Source organism: Hypanus sabinus, chromosome 1, assembly GCF_030144855.1.
Source record: "Hypanus sabinus isolate sHypSab1 chromosome 1, sHypSab1.hap1, whole genome shotgun sequence".
NCBI lineage: Eukaryota > Metazoa > Chordata > Chondrichthyes > Myliobatiformes > Dasyatidae > Hypanus > Hypanus sabinus.
In genome coordinates this window covers 172,934,006-172,953,472 of record NC_082706.1, presented here as the reverse complement: position 1 = coordinate 172,953,472, position 19,467 = coordinate 172,934,006, and the positions used below count along the sequence as shown (strand labels likewise).

The 19,467-nt window shown below is 36.5% G+C and overlaps 1 protein-coding gene across 7 annotated transcripts in view; it reads left to right on the top strand.

Annotated features, from left to right (window-relative positions):
• The window catches only part of tox (thymocyte selection-associated high mobility group box), a 247,890-nt gene extending 228,677 nt beyond the window's left edge, over positions 1–19,213 (top strand). For 6 of the 7 annotated variants that reach the window (XM_059981628.1, XM_059981635.1, XM_059981581.1 and 3 more), the window contains 4 exons: positions 1,358–1,438; positions 4,070–4,474; positions 12,928–13,073; positions 18,109–19,213. In XM_059981628.1, the coding sequence (XP_059837611.1) occupies positions 1,358–1,438; positions 4,070–4,474; positions 12,928–13,073; positions 18,109–18,145 (669 nt within the window). In that variant the 3' untranslated portion in view covers positions 18,146–19,213. The remainder of the gene's footprint in view (positions 1–1,357; positions 1,439–4,069; positions 4,475–12,927; positions 13,074–18,108) is intronic. The other variant, XM_059981591.1, reaches the window with a different exon arrangement.
• Positions 19,214–19,467: the final 254 nt, after the last annotated feature.

Below are 19,467 nucleotides of genomic sequence, written 5' to 3'. Positions count from 1 at the left end.
TTTCTGGTATTTTTTTTGATTTTTCATTTCTTTACTGACATTAAGCAATTATTTTTTCTTTATTTTTCTCCATATTTATAGTCCACCCAAACTGACAGTAGGCAATTTGGATGGCTATAAATATAGAGAAAATATAAAGAGAAAAAGGATAGGAGGAAGCCAGACCCAGAAGTCCCTAAAACTACAGCTATATAGGACCCTGGTCAGACCTCACTTAGAGTGCTATGTTCAGTTATGGTCGCTTCACTACAGAAAGGCTGTGGAAACTATAGAAAGGGTGCAGAGGAGATTTACAAGGATGTTCCATCGATGGGGGAGCATGCTTTATGAGAGTAGGTTGAGTGAACTTGGCCTTTTCTCCTTGGAGCGATAGAGGATGAGAGGTGACCTGATAGAGGTGTATAAGATGATGAGAGGCATTGAGCGTGTGGATAGTCAGAGGCTTTTCCCCAAGGCTGAAATGGCTAACACGAGAGGGCACAGTTTTAAGGTGCTTGAAGTAGATACAGAGGCGTTGTTAGGGGTAAGTTTTTTTACACAGAGTAGTGAGTGTGTAGAATGGGCTGCCAGCATCAGGGGTGAAAGTGGATACAATAGGGTCTTTTAAGAGTTTCGGATAGGTATATGGAGTTTAGAAAAATAGAGGGCTATGGGTAGCCCTAGTTAATTTCTTAAGTAAGTACATGTTCGGCATAGCATTTTGGGCTGAAGGGCCTGTATTGTACAGTAGGTTTTCTATGTTTCTATGTTCTATGTTTCTAAAACTGATCCAGAGTGTATGTCAGCTGATATTAATTGCTGCCCTGGTCTTAATTCTTTTCATCAGTAAAGTCCATAAGATTTGGAAGTCTTTCCTTGAATCTCTTTTCTGCTTTAAATATTTCTTAAAGCTTCTTCTTTCACCAAGCTTTTGTACTGCTGCTCTAATAACTCTGATGTGACTATGTATATCAAATTTTGTCTGATTGTGCTCTTGTGAAATACCTTGTGACATTTTACTTTGCCAAAGGCATTAACAAATTCAGATTGCTATTGTCAGGTATAACTTAATATGATGAAGAGTAAAATTTATTTTCAACAGGTTATTTTTCTGACAAATTATAGTCATTTACCTATTGGATAACAGTATTCAAAGATTATTCCTTTTAACAATCTTGAAAAATAAGAAAACTCAAGAGGAAAGTGTATGATATAAATTCACTGCCTGGTATTTCAAAGACTTCATTAAAAATTACAGGTTTGCTAATCTAATTTGACACTTCTAGGGTTTACTGCTAGAAAGATAATTCTGTTGAATTTGTACTGTAGCCAGCTAATGCTTTCATCTGCTAATAGTCCTTTATATTGTCTTTTACAGGTGTACAAGAAGAAGACTGAAGCTGCCAAAAAGGAGTATCTCAAGCAGTTAGCTGCTTACAGAGCTAGTCTGGTTTCCAAGGTAATGTGCTGTAACATTAATGTCATCCTTTCAAGTATTTTTCTTTCCCTTTGCCCTACATGGCATCCGAAAGTCTGCTTAAGTTTTATAGAACATAAAACACTGTATCATGGTACAAGCTCTTTGGCCCACTATATGTGCTTTCATTTTAACCTACTCTAAGATCTGTCTAACTCCTCCCTCCTACATTGCCCTCCATTTTTCTATCATCTATGTTCCTATCTCAGAGTTTCTTTAATGATCCTAATGTATCTGCCTCTATCACCTCCGCTGGCAGGGTGTTCTATATCCAGACCAATCTTTGTACTAAAAAAAACTTGGCTCTGTCATCCCCCCTCTACTTTGCTCCAATTACCTTAAAATTATGCCCCCAATGTTAGCCATATCCGTCTTGGGAAAAAGTCTTTGGCTATCCATTCAATCTATGCCTCTTATCATCTGATACACCTCTACCAAGTTACCTCCTTCCTTCCAAACAGTTATAACATGTTCTATAATCAAGGCAACATCCTGTTAAATCTCCTCTATACCATCTCTCAAACTTCTACATCCTTCCTATAATAGGGCAACCAGAACTGAGCAAAATATTCCAATGTTGGTCCAACCAGGACTTTATAGAGTGGCAACATTAGCTCCTGGCCCTTGAACTCAATCCCTTCATTAATGAAGGCCAACACTCAATCTACCTGCATGGGAATTTGATGGTTCTATGAATGTAGCCTCCAACATCCACCACACTGCCAAGAATCCTGCAATTAGCCCTGTATTCTGTCTTCACATTCAACATTCCACGTGAATCACTTCACACATTTCTGGGTTGAACTCCTTCTGTCACTTCTCAGCCCAGCTCTGTATCCTGTCAATGTTCTGTTGCAAACTTCAACAACCCTCCACACTCTCACTGTTATGTCACTGTAGTTGATATATTTCCATTTCAGGAAGTATCAAGTTCTTATTTCTCTGTGCATTTAGGATTAGGGAAATAATGTTTTTTTTTGCAATGTATAGTCTATCATGGCTTATAATTCTTTCTTTCTTTTTTTTTACAATACTTTTATTCAGAAAAAAAACAAGATTTACAGAGTGCAACACATAGGTACATCTCAACTCACATAGGTACATTCATATATTGTAATAAAATTGATCAAAATGCTATAGCATAACACATAAAGGTATACCACTCTGTAATCAAAAATTTAAAGATAAGTCATACATCATAAAATAAATTTTTAATATAAAAAAAGTCAACCCCCTACCAACTACCAAAGAAAAAAGCTGATGGATGATAATGGATAATTAGGAAAAAAAACATATTCACTTAAGAAGAGAAGATAAAAATATACATAAAAGTCTGTGCATTGTTAAACTTTATAAATTGGAGAAGTAATTTAAGAAAGGTTCCCAGATATCATAAAAAGATTGTTTCGAATTTAAGACTGATCAGCGGATCTTTTCTAAATTTAAATAAGACATAATATCACGTAGCCATTGAAGATGTGTAGGAGGGGTAGACTCCTTCCATTTAAGCAAGATTGCTCTTCTTGCTAAAAGAGAGGTAAAAACTAAAACCTGTAGGTTAGGAGTATTTAAAGTTATATCTTCATTTGCAATAATATCAAACAAGGCAGTAAGGGGATTTGGGTCAAATTGGACCCAAAAAAGTTGTGAGAAGGTATGAAATACTTCCCGCCAAAACTTTTCAATTTTAGGGCAAAACCAAAACATATGAATTAAAGAGGCATCAGCAGAGTTGCATTTATTACAAAGTAGAGAAACATTCAGGTAAAAACTGGACAGCTTCTGTTTAGAAATGTAAGCTCTATGAACCACTTTAAATTATAGAAGAATGGCTTATAATTCTAAGTTCTGTTTTTTGTTAGTAAATGTTTTGCTTGGAATATTCCTGTGTATTATTGTGCTTTTGTTTTTAAATCTTTGACTTAAAAATATGCAACTGGCAAAACCTTTGGATTTTATCTAGTATCATTGGTTGATCATTTATTTGCAAATAAATAATTTGCAAAAAAACAACCTTCAATGGAAAGTGGCTCAAAATTGAAATTAACAATATGTTGAAATCATGTAGGATATATTCAAGGATGTTATTTCTGAATCATGTTGATTATTTTTAATCAAGCAGTAACATGTAAAACATTATGGAATTGATCCATTGTGCTTTTAAAATAATTTTAAAGCATATTTCTGTATACTGTAACACTGAAAATCAAAATCTAGAGATGTATATAGGATAAGAGGCAAAGGCCCTAACTCCCTTAGGTGGCAAAATCATGGGGAATAGGTTTTTAAAAATCGATTGAAGGATTAGAAGAAAGGATTTTTCATCAAGAATTTGGAAGAGATTTGGAACTTTCTGCCTGGGAGAGTGCTAGTGGCAGAAAACTTCATCATATTTAGAAATATGTAGTCGCGTATTGGACAAATTGTAATTTGCAAGACCCAGTGGTAGAACATGGAAATGGGCAGATTAACAGTTTTGAACTGGCATGGACCCAGTGAGCTGAAAAGCATCCTTCTGTGTGTATATTTCCCTTGATTCTATGAAAATATTAAATTGTATTTTGTTAATATTTCTAGACAATGATTAACCATTCTTGGTATTTTTGTCTGCAGAGCTACAGTGAGCCTATCGATACAAAGACATCCCAGGCTTCTCAGATAATGAATTCAAAGCAGCCTGTGTTTTCTGGTCACTCACAAGCTCCATCTCCAATGTACCTTGGTTCAGGTGCCTATCATCAACAGTCGGGTATGAACCCTCACATATCCACCATGCATCCCAGTTTGTCTCGGAGCATTGCTCCCAAACCCAATGGTCAGATGCCAGTGACTGTTTCTGTAGCAAATATGACCATCTCTCCACCTCCATCTCTTCAGATCAGCCCACCTCTGCACCAGTTATCGATGCAACAGCACCAGCTTCACCAGCAGCAGACCTCTGTCATGTCTCAGCAAATAGGAAATCACCAGCTATCAATGCAGGTTCAACCTCCCCTGCATTCACCACCAATGCAGCAGGTCAGTGCAATTTCACTGTCAGCATAAAGTAAATAAGAACTTTTGCATTTCAGATGTAAATGGTGAGATAATCAGTTTGCTGAGTTTATGAAATTATGAAATTGTAGAGTGTACTTGCTGAATTGTCTCAATATTTATTGAGCAGCTTTCACCAGTATGGAGACAGATAAATGAGGGAGAATAATGTACTGGAGTTTTCTAATCACTGGAAGGTACAGTGAGGGGAAAAAAACCAGAATTATCAACCTGCTAACCAACTTCATTCAAGTACAATCATTATCATTAATGAGTTAGTGATATAATACAGTGCAAAAGTCTTAGGCATATGTACTGTATATAGCTGGGGTGCTTGAGATTCTCACGCAATACTGTAGTAATTTTATGTATTACACTGTCCTGCTTCCGCAAAATAAAAACAAATTTCATGACATATATGAGTGATGATAAACCTGATTTTGATATGGGTCTCTTTTGTGGACTTGAGAGTGGGAAGGGGGCAGGGAGAGGAGAAACATGGTTAGGAAAAGGGGGTGATAGAGGAGGGAGCGGGAAGCACCAGAGAGACATTCTGTACGATCAATAAACTAATTGTTTGGAATCAAATTACCTTACATGGTGTCTCAGGGCCAGGTGTGTCTGCACATGCTTCACCACCCACACCTGACACTACTTCTCTAACACCTTTCCCACAGCTCCCCCCATCACTGACAGCTCATTGCACACTCTCGCCATTCTCTAAGTAAAGACATTGCCCTTAATATTCCACCTTTCACACTTAACCCATGACCTCTAGTTGTATTCTCACTCAATCTCAGTGGAAAAAGCCTGCTTGCATTTACCCTATCTATATCCTGTCGTAATTTTGACCCTATACCTCTATCAAATCTCCTCTCAATCTTCTACATTCTAGGGAATAAAGTCTTAACCTATTCAATCTTTCCCAATTACTCAGATCTTCAATTCCCAGCAGCATCCTTGTAAATTTCTCTGCACTCTTTCAATCTTATTTACATCTTTCCTATAGGTAGGTGATCAAAACTGGTCACAGTACTTCAAATTAGATCTCACAAATTTCTTATACAATTTCAATATAACATCCCAACTCCTCTACTCAATACATTTATTTATGAGGGCTAATATTCCAAAAGCTTTCTTTATGACCATAATCTAAGTACTTCTGATGCCACTTTAAAGGAATTATGGATCTGCATTCTCAGATCCCTCTGTTCAATTGCACTCCTCAGTGCCCAATCTCTCAGCATATAAACCTACCATGGTTGGTCCTCCCAAAGTGCAACACTTCTCACTTATCTGCATTAAATTCCATCTGCCATTTTTTAGCCCATTTGTACAGCTGGTCCTGATCCCGCTGCAAGCTTTGATAGTCTTCCTCGCTGTCCACGACCCAACCAACCTTAGTGTCATTTTCAAATTTGCTTATCTAGGCCTCCAGTCAGAGAGGCAATAATCTTCTGGCTTCTCCCACAAAGCCAATGCCTAATCCAATTTACTACCTCATCCGGAATGCTGAGCATCGGAACCTTGACCAATCTCCCATGCAGGACCTTGTCAAAGACCTTGCTAAAGTCCATGTAGACAATATCCACTGCCTTGCCTTCATCAACTTTCCCGGTCACTTCCTTGAAAAACTCTAATAGATTGGTCAGACACGATCTACCATGCACAAAGCCATGCTGACCCTCCCTAACCTGTCCTTGCCTATCCAAGCCTATCCAAATACTTATATATCCAGTTCCTTAGAATATCGTCCAATAACTTTCCCATGACTGATGTCAAGCTCACTGGCCTATAATCTCCTGGATTATTCTTAGAGCCTTTCATAAACAATGGAACAATATTACCTACCTTCCAATCTTCTGCCACCTCACCCATGGCTAAGGTTGTTTAAATATCTCTGCTAGGGCCACTGCAATTTCTGCACTAGCCTCCTACAGGATCTGAGGGGACACCTTTTCCTGGAGATATATTCACCTTTATTTGCCTCAAGACAGCTAACAGAATGTATAGTGTCCATGATCTCGCTGCTGTTTTGCCCCATATCTGTAGACTCTGTGTCTGTCTCCTGGGTAAACACAGATGCCAAAAGTTCATTTAACAAATTTCTCATCTCTTTCGGGTCCACACATAGATCACCACTCTGATCTTCCAGAGGACCAATTTTGTCCCTTGCTATCCTTTTGCTCTTAACGTGTCTGTAGAAATCCTTTGGATTCTCCTTTACCTTGTCTGCTAGAGCTACCACATGTCTTCCTTTAGGCCTCCTGATTTCCTCCTCAAGTTTTTTCCTGAATTTCTTATACTCCTCAGGCATGTCATATGTTCTGTAATTATACCTGCTATGCACCTACTCAATTTTCTTAACCAGTCCTTAATATCTCTCAAAAAACAAGGTTCCCTAAACCTACTAACCATGCCATTTATTCTGACAGGAATATACAAACTCTGAAAATTTCACTTTTGAAGACCTCCCACTCACCAAGCACAACTTTGGCAGAAATCAACCTGGCCCAATCCACACCTGCAAGATCATTTCTGATACCATCAAAGTTTGCTTTTCTCCAATTTAGAATCTCAACCCAAGGAACTATCTTTTTCCATAATTACCTTGAGACTTATTATTATCACTAAATGCAAAGTGCTTTATCAGGCTTAAAACAACGGAACCCCGGAACTTTGAGCTGCTCCTCCAGCAGCCCAGTTTTATTAAAAGCTATAATGTCCTAATTCCACTTGCTGATCCATGCCCCAAGCTCATCCGCCTTTCCTACAGTACACCTGGCATTGAAGCATATACGGCTCAAAACATTGGTGCCACCATGCTCAACCTTTTGATTCCTGACTTTGTAGTGTTAACAACATCATTCTCCATAATCAGTCCACTTGCTGCTCTGGTGCTCTGCAACTCTAGTTTAAAGACACCCCCAACCCCAGAGACCTGACTGGTGTGGCATTCCTCTGCTAGGTCCCCCCACCACAACAGTATCAAAAGTGATGTTCCTATTGTTGAGGGGAATGGCCGCAGGGTACTCTGCACTATCTGCCTGCTCCCTTTCTCCCTCCTGACAGTTACCCCGTTACCTGTGCCCTGCACCGTGGGTATGACTACTTCCCGTTTATCCTATTTATCAACCCCTCAGCCCCCAACATGATCCAGAGTTCATCTAGTTCCAGTTTCAACTCCCTAACGTGGTCTGTTAGAATCTGTAACTGCATGAACCTTTTGCTAGTGTAGTCATCAGAGACACCAGAGGTCTTCCTGACTTCCCACATTCCACTATCCAACCTGGCGACCTACTGCTCTAAATGGAAGGAAAGAAGGAAGGAAGGAAGGAAGGGAGGAAGGAAGGAAAGAAAGAAAGAAAGAAAGAAAGAAAGAAAGAAAGAAAGAAAGAAAGAAAGAAAGAAAGAAAGAATAATGAAAATCTCCCTACATCCTACATCCTAGCCTCCTCACCAAAGCCTCAATGAGCCAAAGCCCAAATACGCCACTCTAATACTGCCTGCTCACACATTGGCCATTCCACATAAACCTAACTTCTTTTTATTGGATCTTGCCAATTGTATAATTATGTGCAATCCAATGTGTTCACCGGAACTGTGGGACGCAAAATGTGCCAACTAACCCCACTTGTATCTTTTAAGCTCTCTCTCCCTCTAAGCAATCCATTTCTTCTTTAGGTGTTGAAAAGTAGTAAGCTATTTAATTGTGGGAGGAATCAAAATCTTACCTGTGCCACTTCATTCCTAAACGTATATATTTTGCCATCAGTCATTGAAGACAGTCATGGCATGGAGTCATGACAGATTTTATTTTCCTACTCAGTTCAGGGTGATGAAGTTGTTTCTGTCTCCCCAAGCCCTAGTTGTAAATCAGTTCTGAAGTTGCCTACTCTTAATGGCTTAGTTCCACAGACACAAATACTTCTACATGAATAATAAGTTAAGTTTTCAAAATGCTAAATCTTTTATAAAACAATTGCATTTGAAATACCATTGCAATATTATTCTTGACTACTGTCATTTCCAATCATTATAATTATTGTTGCACAAAAAGAATGTTTTACAGCAGAGTGTTGGTCAACATGCCCAAAATCATCTTATACAAAGTATTTAATACAGGGCATTTACTTTCGAGGTCATATATCATTATTAAAATGTATTGACAAATGATGAATAACATTTAGAAAAATCCCGAAGGGGTTTACACGTAAGCTTAAGAATGCTGCAGATCCAAAGACATTAAAATCACACGGCTGGAATATTTGTTCAGATAAACCAATTCTCCTTGTTATTCTGTTCACTGCAAGGAAAAGAAGCTCCAAAAATGAAATCATTAATATCTGTCGGCTTGCTGTATAACCTTGTGGAAAAATTTTCGTATGATATTACAAAGACAGATTTTCAATTTTCTCATGTAATCAACAGATGTGTGTGGATTTGGATGTAATTTCAAGGTTGTAAGAAGAAACAAAATCACATTGAGATTGATGAATAAATCAGCCACGAAGACAAAAACCCTGATGTCTGATGAAAACACCTTTTCAGATAGGCAGGAAATGAAATTAGTTCACAGTAAAGTGCAGAGATGAAGATCAGTGTTCTGTTTTGCTGCAGGCTTCATAAGACTTAGTATAGCAGCAGAGCAAATTGCTAGGACGCAAAAATCTAATTACAGAGCAAATGTCCCCTCTGACACCAAATTAATCTCTATTGGGCCCCCTTTTTGATTCCAGTCTAGCAGATGAAAATGAAATTTAGAATTCTAGGCATGGATGCCACCAATCAGAGAAAAACAGCTGTTAATTGTTGCTGCAGGATCAAACTGTAAAGTGTCCAGCATTGTGTAATTAGACTTCTTTGCATTAATTTTTCAGCTCAATTTATCTTTCATCAGACTTCATGAATGACTGATAGAGAACAGTCATTGCTGTTTACTTGGCACAAAATTCCTCTTCAGCTGAGGTTTGGTCAGAAGGAGTCTTTGAGCACAAACTACATCAATTCTATTTGTAATCTTGTCCAAAATGAGAAGATATGATCAAATTTAAATCCATAACTCTGATCTTTCAAGAGTTCAAGATAGAATCAAACAGGCATAGATTTATTCACATAATTTAACTAAAAAGTAGTTTTGAGGAATGAAATGTCACTTCTGTTGAAGGACATCTCATTACAGCATATAAAATATTTAAGAGTTCAGTGACTTATTCAAGTGCATTTGGTTAAAAACAAATTTTCCTCCAGTAAATAGAATGCCTTTTAAAATTATATGTAATTGTAAGGTTTATTGTTGTTTTCCTGGATTTGCAATGTTTCTGTGTAGAGTTATGTCCTTTTTATATTTTCTCTGTTGTCCTTCTTTCTATGGAATTGTTATTTTTGGTCTTCTTTTGGTGGTATTTCTTTTACATGAACTTCCAACAAAAGCTGAGTTAGGCTGAATTTTGGTTAGTTGAGACTCTGAAGATAAAAGAGAAGCAGATGGTGCCTTTGTGAGTGAATGAAGGAGAGTAATTTGGAGAACAATACATGAATAGATAGAGTTAAATAAAATACCCGGCCACCTGCTGCCTGCTCTTTCAGCCAGAGCCAAATGTATGTTCCAGAGATTAACTACCATTGCATTTATATTTATCAAGATTAATAGTAATGACAGCTAAAAAAAATACAATAAGCACTCCACCTCATCCTTTCTTCTCTCTTAAAGTTGATTCAGCTCAATTGTTTATTAACCTACATAATGTATGTTTATGAAAAAAATCAAAAACTCCAAATATTTTATTCTGTTTTATTAAGTAGATGACTAGAGTTGTTCATTTTAGGCAAACTGTGATGAACGGCAAATTTTATTAGGAAACTAAACAATGAGTTAAAAGTAGTTCTTCCGTCTTTGCTTTCATCAAATCTCTTTCCATCTGCAACATAAGCATCATTAGCGTCGGACCGAGAAGTGAAGAGTCCTCATCCAGTTCTTTCTTTACCCAGTGAACACAAAACCAGAAATTTTGAAAAAGCAGCTCAAAGTGGCTCATAAACTGACTTGCCCTATTTTTGCTTCATGTCAGAATATGTTTTGTATCTGATGAGATCAAGAACTCATCACATTTTAATATCACTTCTACATGAGCTTGCGTCTTATCAATTTGTCACATTTGCATTTCACACAGAGTCCTTGCACTGGAGTATGTTTATTTGCTTAATTCTTTCTGTCTCAGTTTTTCTGCTGAGCAAAATATATTTTGGCTTTGGCTAAGTTATTAAATTGCACACACTGCATTTATTTGTACTTCTACATTATTCTGCCACTCACAAAACAGTGAGGTTATGTGATGACACACACACTCTCTTAGCGGTTTATAGATACGTTTCTATATTATTTGCAAGTCCAATATAATAATGATATTAAAGATTCAGGATACATTGGAATAGATTAATTGTACTATCCCAACCTGCTGCTTTAATGCATCAGAGAAGACCTCATTGCCAGAACAATTCCCTAAAGTTTTGCTAATCTTTATTCAGGTGCATCTACAGAATTCTTCACTCTTTTCACTTGATCAATGAGATAAATTGGTCAGAAAATTAAAAGTCAGAGGGTTAAAAATAATCAGAATATTGGTCCCAAATTTTGAGTAGCCTAGGGGTTGAAATGAGATGTTATTTGCATAGGCATGGTTATGCAAGGCTGTGTGCCTTGGTTGTGCTGCAACAAGTCACTGGTCAAATCATTTTGCAGCTCTCTGCACGCATACCACAAACTGGGAGAGCCAAGACATTGACACCTAAGTAATGAATTCAATATGCAAAACCAGATGATCACAAGCTAAGATGTCAAAATCAGGAAGAAACTTCATTTCTAGAATTACATACAGTATTTATTTTGAAAGCTTTATGAGCCATCTTTTATGTTATGCATTTTGTACTTATCTGAGATCCATGTTAGGGTAACAGATTAGTATTATAACCAGTTTGGATTCTCTAAGGCCGCAAACAAATATTGTCTATATAATTATCTTAATGATTTGGAAGAGAATTCAGGAGGTATAATTTGGAACTTTGCAAATGATACATTATTACAGACGGTACTGTGGATGGAGAAAAAAGTTGTCTCAAGTTACAACAGAGAAATTTGTATAACTAAGGAAGTGGACAAGGGGATGGCTGATGGAATTTAACTTAGACAAGCACTTTCAGTTAGGCCAGGATATATGCAAGGAATGGATGGCCATAGGGAATGCTATAAAACAGAGAGACCTAAGGGTACAAATATACAGGTAGACAGAGTGGTGTAGAAGTAATATGGTATCCTTTTCTTCAGTGACTGAATCATTTTAGGCGTTAGAAGGCAAGGTTACAAATTGTTGGTCAGGCCGCACTTGGAGAATTGTATTCTGTAGTGTTTCCACACTATAGAAAGGGTGTGCTAGAGTGGTTGGAGAAAACGTTAACAGGAACTTTGCTTTTTCCGAAAGGCCTGCGAGATAATGGTCATTTTGATAAGCTGGGACTGATTTCTAGCAATGAAGACACTGAAGTTTGGCTTTATAGAGGTTTATAAAATTATAAGGCACATTGATAGCAGTGATAGTCACAGTCTTTTCCCAAGTTATAGTAATTTAAAACCAGTGGGCATTGGTGTAAGATGAGAGACAAAAGATTTTGAAAGGATCTGAGGCACAAGTTTTACACACAGCAAGCGGTTGGTAGGTATCTGGAATGAGATGACAGAGCAGGTGGTAGAGGCAGGTACAATTCCAACATATGAAAGACATTTGGACAAGTGCATGGATAGGAAAAATAAGAAGAACCTGGGCCAAAGACGGGAAAGTAAGATTATAATTGATACATATCATGGTTGGCATGGATGAATTGGGCAGAAAGGCCTGTTTCTGTGCTGAATAACTCTATAAATCTTTGAAGTTCTTTGAATCATTAATGTTATCAGTAGACTGGTTTATTCACTGCAACTATTCTATTTATAAAGTCATCTGTTAAATTGAATTTGCTTGCTTTCAGTACTAAAATGGAAATTTTAAATGTTCACCCTGAATAGTGAATGATTTGCTTTTGAGCACTATCAAATATTTTCTCTTAGCTGGAGACAAGGGAATGCTGCAGAATAGCAAATATAGTAAACCAATATGTTGCGTTAGGATAACATCTGATATTAATGGTGCTTGAAAAGTAATTACAGAATGAAAATAGCGAGCATTTAATGCTTCAAAGATCAACATTTATTCAGTAATCCATGTGTTCCCTTAGTATTGTAAATATTTTGTTATCTAAAAATAAAATTCGATGTATTTGTTTCTCTTCCACTCCCACCATGCTATTCAGAATAATTATTTGTTTAAAAACTCAGTGAATTCACTTCTCTTTTTTTTTATTTTCTGACTGACAACCCTGAAAATCCATGTTATTTTCTGCTTCAGGGGTTCTTGCAATCTGAGTTTCAGAACATAATCAACTCAACATCTACAGCTGCACCTGTTGCTACTCCAACAATGGACTGCGTCCGCTCAGTTTGCCGAAATCCCCCACCACATAGTGTTGACTGGAATGACTACTGCAATAATGGGTTAGTGGCCAGTGGTTTCATATAAAATGACAGCTGTGGCTTCTTATTTTAAATGGGGTCAATGAGTTATATCTGCATGCTTAACTTTTTGTTCTGCACGTATAAAGGAATAGGTATATGTTGAAATTTTATATCTTAAAAGATTATAGTTAAAAGCAAGTATATTTCTGTATCAGTTGAATAAATTTATATATGGTAAGGTAGTGGAAAAACAGGTCATCCATAAGAGTTGCTAACTTTTTTTTGGATTTATAACGGACAATGTAAAAAAGCAGCACCCTTTTTTAAATCTTTGAACAGTTTGAATTATTAGGTATAATGATATTAGTGCAAGAGAAAATGCTACTTAATAGGACAATATCATTGATTGTGTAATGATATTAGTGCAAGAGAAAATGCTACTTACTAGGACAATATCATTGATTGTGTGATGTCTTGCAATTAAAGCTGCAAGATTGCATGTAAACAAGAGCTGGCATAGCTAAAACGCATGTGCGAATATGACGTATACATATCTTTTCATCTCCTAACAACTTGATCTGTTAAAAATTCCTCTGTTCACACTTTTAATGGAAACTGTCCAAGCTTCGAGTATTATAGTTAGAACCTTCTTATCAGCATTACAAGCTTCTGTTATAAATTGGGGCATAAAAATAAATGGAAATCTAAATATAATCATAGAATATATTAATGGGAATTTCCTTTGGGTTTTCTCATTGACTGCCATTGCTTCAGCAGATTCAATATGATTCATGCAGAATTTCCAGCCATTTTTCACCTAAATTACCATGACAGTTCAGGAGAAGCCTAAGGAAAATGCTAAGAAATTATTTTAAAATAGATATTGGGCTATATGTCCATGTAATGGTCCACCTGATTCTTGTCAACTAATCTTGCTTCATTTGCTGATGACCAACTTTTTACACTCGTAAGTACTCCAGAGGCTTCCTTAAAAACATGCTGGTAGATACAGTGCATATGGGCAGCTGGCAAAAAAAACCCTGCAGCTTGTTCTGGTATCTATGTGTAAGCACAAAGCAGAGAAAAATGCATATGTGTTTCAGATCAACAATTGTATTTATGGTGCACAAAATGCCTGTTTATTCTCTTTTCATATGTTACCTAGAAAATGGAAATATAAATTAAACTGTGTCAATAGAAAATTGGAAATCATGTTAAAATCAATAAAAAACAAATTTCAGGCTGACAGTGGAAAAGCTTCTTTCATGTACAATACATGCATTCGGTGAGAGCGGTTTCTCAGAAAAAGTTGCAAAAAATCCCATTACCACTTAACAAATGCTTCAATCATGGGGCTCCAATGTTCAGTTTGAATGGATGAGATAAGATGCATCGAATGGCATTCCAGATCCATAATTATTGTATGACTTGGAGTTCTAAATATCATAACATTTTTGGATGCAAAGTAAAGCTTTGGCCCTTTCAATCTAGAGATCAGCCTCATGGAATTATCATTCACATGCTTCCTTAAACCACCCTAATATATGTAGTTTTTATTGCAAATGATGCCCAAGCTTACAAACAACATTATTTATGGATAAGGAGCATTTTCGGCTCCTTTTCCTTATCAACTAGTAGCAACTCATAAAGAAAAGCTGGGAAAGAAGTCACATAGTTAGCAAAGACTGCTCAGACTGTGCTGAGCCCTGCTGATCACTGATGCCGAAGAAAGGAATTCTGTACAAAATTATTTTGTCATGTTTCAATTAGTAGTACAATCCCAAATGCCATCAGGTTTCATATACATCAAAAAATGTAATCAGACCTTTTGTCTACATTATCAACGGATTATATACGTTTCCTGTTCCATTACATACTAAAATTGTATTTATTTATCATTATATTCCAGTGACCATGCTTTTATTCCACTTGTACTGCTTTTATCCTCCCAAATCAGTTTGTGTTTACTTGAATGCCTTAACCCCTTTACATTGGAGAAAAGAACACAGTGACAAACAAGATCTGAATCTTTAAGAGGTATTGTAGATATTTGCAGTTTGTTTGCCAGGATGGGGAGCAGTCAGGAGACTAGAAATTCAGTGTTAGCAAGCATCAATCCAGTTTTGTCCTCACAGAACACCAGAAATATGGATGGGGTTCACAGCAATCACAACTAATAATACAGATATTGATATACTCTTCTGAAAAATTATTGATACAAACGAGTGGGCTAAATTCCGTAAGGGTTCCACAATTTGCCATTTAAAAAAGCTCCCCTCTGCCATCAGATTTCTGAGCAATGAACCCATGAACACTACCTCAATACTTTTGCTTTCATTTTGCACAAATTATTTATTTTTTATTTTATGCTTATTGTAATTTATAGTACAGTATATTGCATGTATTGCAATGTACTGCTGCTGCAAAACAACAGATTTCACAACATTTGTTAGTGATAATAAACCTGGTTCCAATTCTCAGTTTAGACAATCATATGAAGTCACATTGGATTTCAGCCCACTATTTTGATCAATGGAATTAACATTTATAATAATACATGCAATTAAATATTAACACAAAATGTGAAATTGTAGCCAGAGAGGGAGAGAAGATGTGCCAGGGTGTTGAATTGGATTCCACCAACTCTAACACTGTATTCCAGATATCAACCATACTGTGTACCCCTCAGATTCTATTCTTCTCACCTTAAATCTTTGCCCTTTTGGTTCTAATAGCCATACCACGGGACAATTACTTTGACTACCAGCCCTCTCTATCCATTTCCTAATCTTATTTGCTTCTGCCAGATCATCTTACAACCTCCTTCATTCCAAGGAAAACAAGCCTAGCCTCTCCAAAGGCCCTCCATAACGGAAGTAGTTCAATCCTGGGCCATGTACCTTGCTAAGCATTATTAGCCTATTGCTGATCATTTACACAGAATAGAAAAAGCAAAAGTACAGAAGTCTTGTTTTCCTAAATAAATTAAATGGCTTAGTCCCAGAACGTGCAAACCCCATGCTGCCAGCACCCATGATTAGGACTGAACTCAGATCTCTGATGCTATGAGGCAGTGGTTCTCCTAACTTAAGGATGTCAGTGTGCGGCTTAATCAGATTTCAGATACCAGCAGGAAACATATTAATATACCTTGAGTAACACACAAAAAATTCTGGAGGAGCTCAGCAGGTTAGAAATCATCTATGGAATGAATAGATGGTCGACATTTCAGGCCACGACCCTTCTTCAGGACTCATTTTTATACCTTGTTCTTTCGTGCTTGGTTTTGTCACTGGAGTCTGCCATCAAGTGGTGACAGGATAACCCTCGTCTCTATGCCTCTCCTTCGTAAATATCCTTTTGTCCCCAAATATGCTTTTATTTGCTGTGGCTCTGACGAAGAAAGCATACCTTTCTGATTGAGAATAATATATCATGATTGCTACTTTTATACGAAGTAATGCCCATCATGATATGGTGGGTGTGACCTTAAATCTTTTCTACAGTCTTGGAATGGAATTACTCACCACAATGGTGTATCATGAAACTCTGGTGAACTTATTCACAATGTGATGTGGTCACTGGAGCCTGCATTCAAATGGTGAGAGAATAACTTTTCTTACCACTTGTCACAGATCAGCGATCTCAAGGGAGAATGAGATAAAGGTTAACCTTCTGAAATATACTTGGCTTGTGACTTACTGAGAATGTGGATGATGCTTATTATTCCAGCCCGAAAATTCAGAAGCATCAAGACTGATTGGAATATTAGCTTACTGGCAATGTGATCTTGGCCCTGATTTACTCTTGCAGTTTTATGGATGAAGCATTTGACATATTTCAGTAAGAATGTTCTGTTGCACAGTTTCTTACAAGAACATTGATAAAAAGGGAAAGAATTCTTTCCTACCTTCTTTCCTCTTCCAGAAGTTTGCCTTAAATTGCCTGCCTGCTCTTTACTCTTACTGTCATTCGGCATTTCTAAAACTTCAGTGCGTTTTTGTAGGAACCTTAAAATGAAATGCACTGATCTTCCATCCCAGAGGGCAAGTAAACTGCTTTAAATAGTCTCAATCCACCTATTGTTCTGTACACAAAATGGCACTATTCCTGCAAATAATTGCAGCATTAAACCTATCAGTTTCCTGTAAAAAGTCCAAATGTTGGGGATAGGAGAGACAAGGGGGCTTTCCTGCAGCTAAATACAAATAGAACATATGCTGTTATCTGCATAGTTGAGCTCAAATTTGGCTTTGCTGACTTGAGAGCACCATAGTACAGTTTCATGATGAAACAACTACAGTACAACTTGGATGAAATTTTAAAGCGAGAAATCTCTGTGTATTATGTGACATATAAGATCCCATGAAGATCTCAATATTTTTCCCTTAAAATCATCATCATCAAAATACATTATAAACTCATTAAATGCCTGGATTAAGGAAAAGATCAGTTGTTAGAATTTCCAACAAAAATTATGTTTGCTAAGTTTGAGTGAATTCTGAAAGACTTTGCAATATCATTTTAATAATTTAATCTATGAGAAATTAGTTTCATTGATTAATGTTGTTAATATTACATTGTGGAATAACACGTCGGATGTAACATGCAAACATCATGCTGAAATTTGATGTGAATATAAGGGCTCCATTGAGGTTCCTGGCACATTTAAAATGCTGTTTTTGAATTTGACATTATAACTAGAAAGAAGCACTCACATTAATGAAGCCCATTGCTTCATTTAGCTGGCACTTTGCAATTGTAGATTACTTGCTGAAATCTGTATTATGAATTGGTCTTCCAATTCTTATTTTTTTGCCCAACTTTTAAAGATGATATGAAGTTGATTGCATGGAATCAACCCAGTCAATATTTTAAAAGAAAATATAACTGTTCAGTCAGCAAACATTGAATTATTACTCTTACTCTTGACAAATAGTTACATTTATAATGTATGGTATCTGAGGGTGATTTCATATTCAGGAAGCATAAAAAGCTGTACTACAGTTTTAATTTTTATTCTTCCATTTGTTTCTTGCAAAAATGAATAATTCTCTCTTTTTTTTCTGTGTAGCAGTTTGCAGAGGGATAAAACGTTGTACCTCACCTGAGAATATAACCTTCTTTCCTATGATGACTGCAGGGAAGTCTTCAAAAATGGAGTGTATCAAGGCAATTCTGTGTCTTATTAAAGAACAAGTCGCTAAGCACTTAGATCTTTGAGCTTGCACTTAAAGCTTGTGGGATTGGCCATTTACAAGACATCATGTTGCTTCTTTCCATCGAAGATTATTATTGGACAAACATCCCTCTTCATTTCTGAAGGAAACTTGGATCATTTTGCTTACTGTTGGTTTTGCTGTGGAGTGCTGCTGTAGTGAACTGCCTTAGCAATTTTATGTCATTCTGGGATCATGATCCTGGATCTTCCATCAGTTGTTGATAGTTAACCAGTGAAAACGTTGACTGATGGATAGAGCACTCATAGCAAGTTTGTAAATAGGGTCTGTGTTGCACTCTCTTAGAGTATAAAATGATAAAATGGTTTCCTAGCTAAATGTAACTTTATACTGGCACTGACCAGTGAAATTATATCATTTAATGGGACCAGATTGGCAAGATTAGTATTTTTTGCTTAATTTGTAAGAAAACAGTTTCATAGTTATATATTTGCAAAATTGCTTCCAACAATTTTATTAAGCACCCCAAATTTTCTCATAGACTAGCATGAACAGTTTTTAAGTGTTAAAAAGCAAAACACATTTATTTTGTACTACATAGATGTTTTTGTATCTTCTATGGTGTCATGGTTAGTAATTACGTCACTCTATACGTTTGTGTAAATTTTTTTTAAACTGCCAAATGCTTCTCTGGTGTTTATTAGATACAGCAACTGATTGGAGAGAGCTAAGTTATAACCTGACATATGGCTATATATAATTGTTTCTTCATACTGTATGTCTATATTTAATCTTTTTTAATGGAAACTGTTGGGCCTATTTATGAAATAATAAATAGAGGTGTTTGTAAGTAATTTTGTAAGCATTGAAAAATATTTTGGGATGCCATTTAACTGTGTTGGCACAACCCTTCTCAATTTGTGTGATTATGCTTACTACATTGAATTAGTTTCTTCAGTAATAATAAATAAGAAACTCAAATCTGGGTTTCTCCTTTGCAGAAAATGATTGGTGGTTTGTGGTATTTATTTTACACATTCCTCTTCGTCAAGTCTATTCACTTTCCAGTTTACATTGTAACAGCATTATTGGTTCCTCATAGATGATTCTGGTTTCTCAATGAATTGAAGAACTTAAAAACTCAATTTCTTTTCAATCATATATTTTTAATTGTATATTTACACATTAGATAACATTTGATCAATAATTATTATATCTGCATATCTTGTGTGATGATTTTATTTACTTGCTTC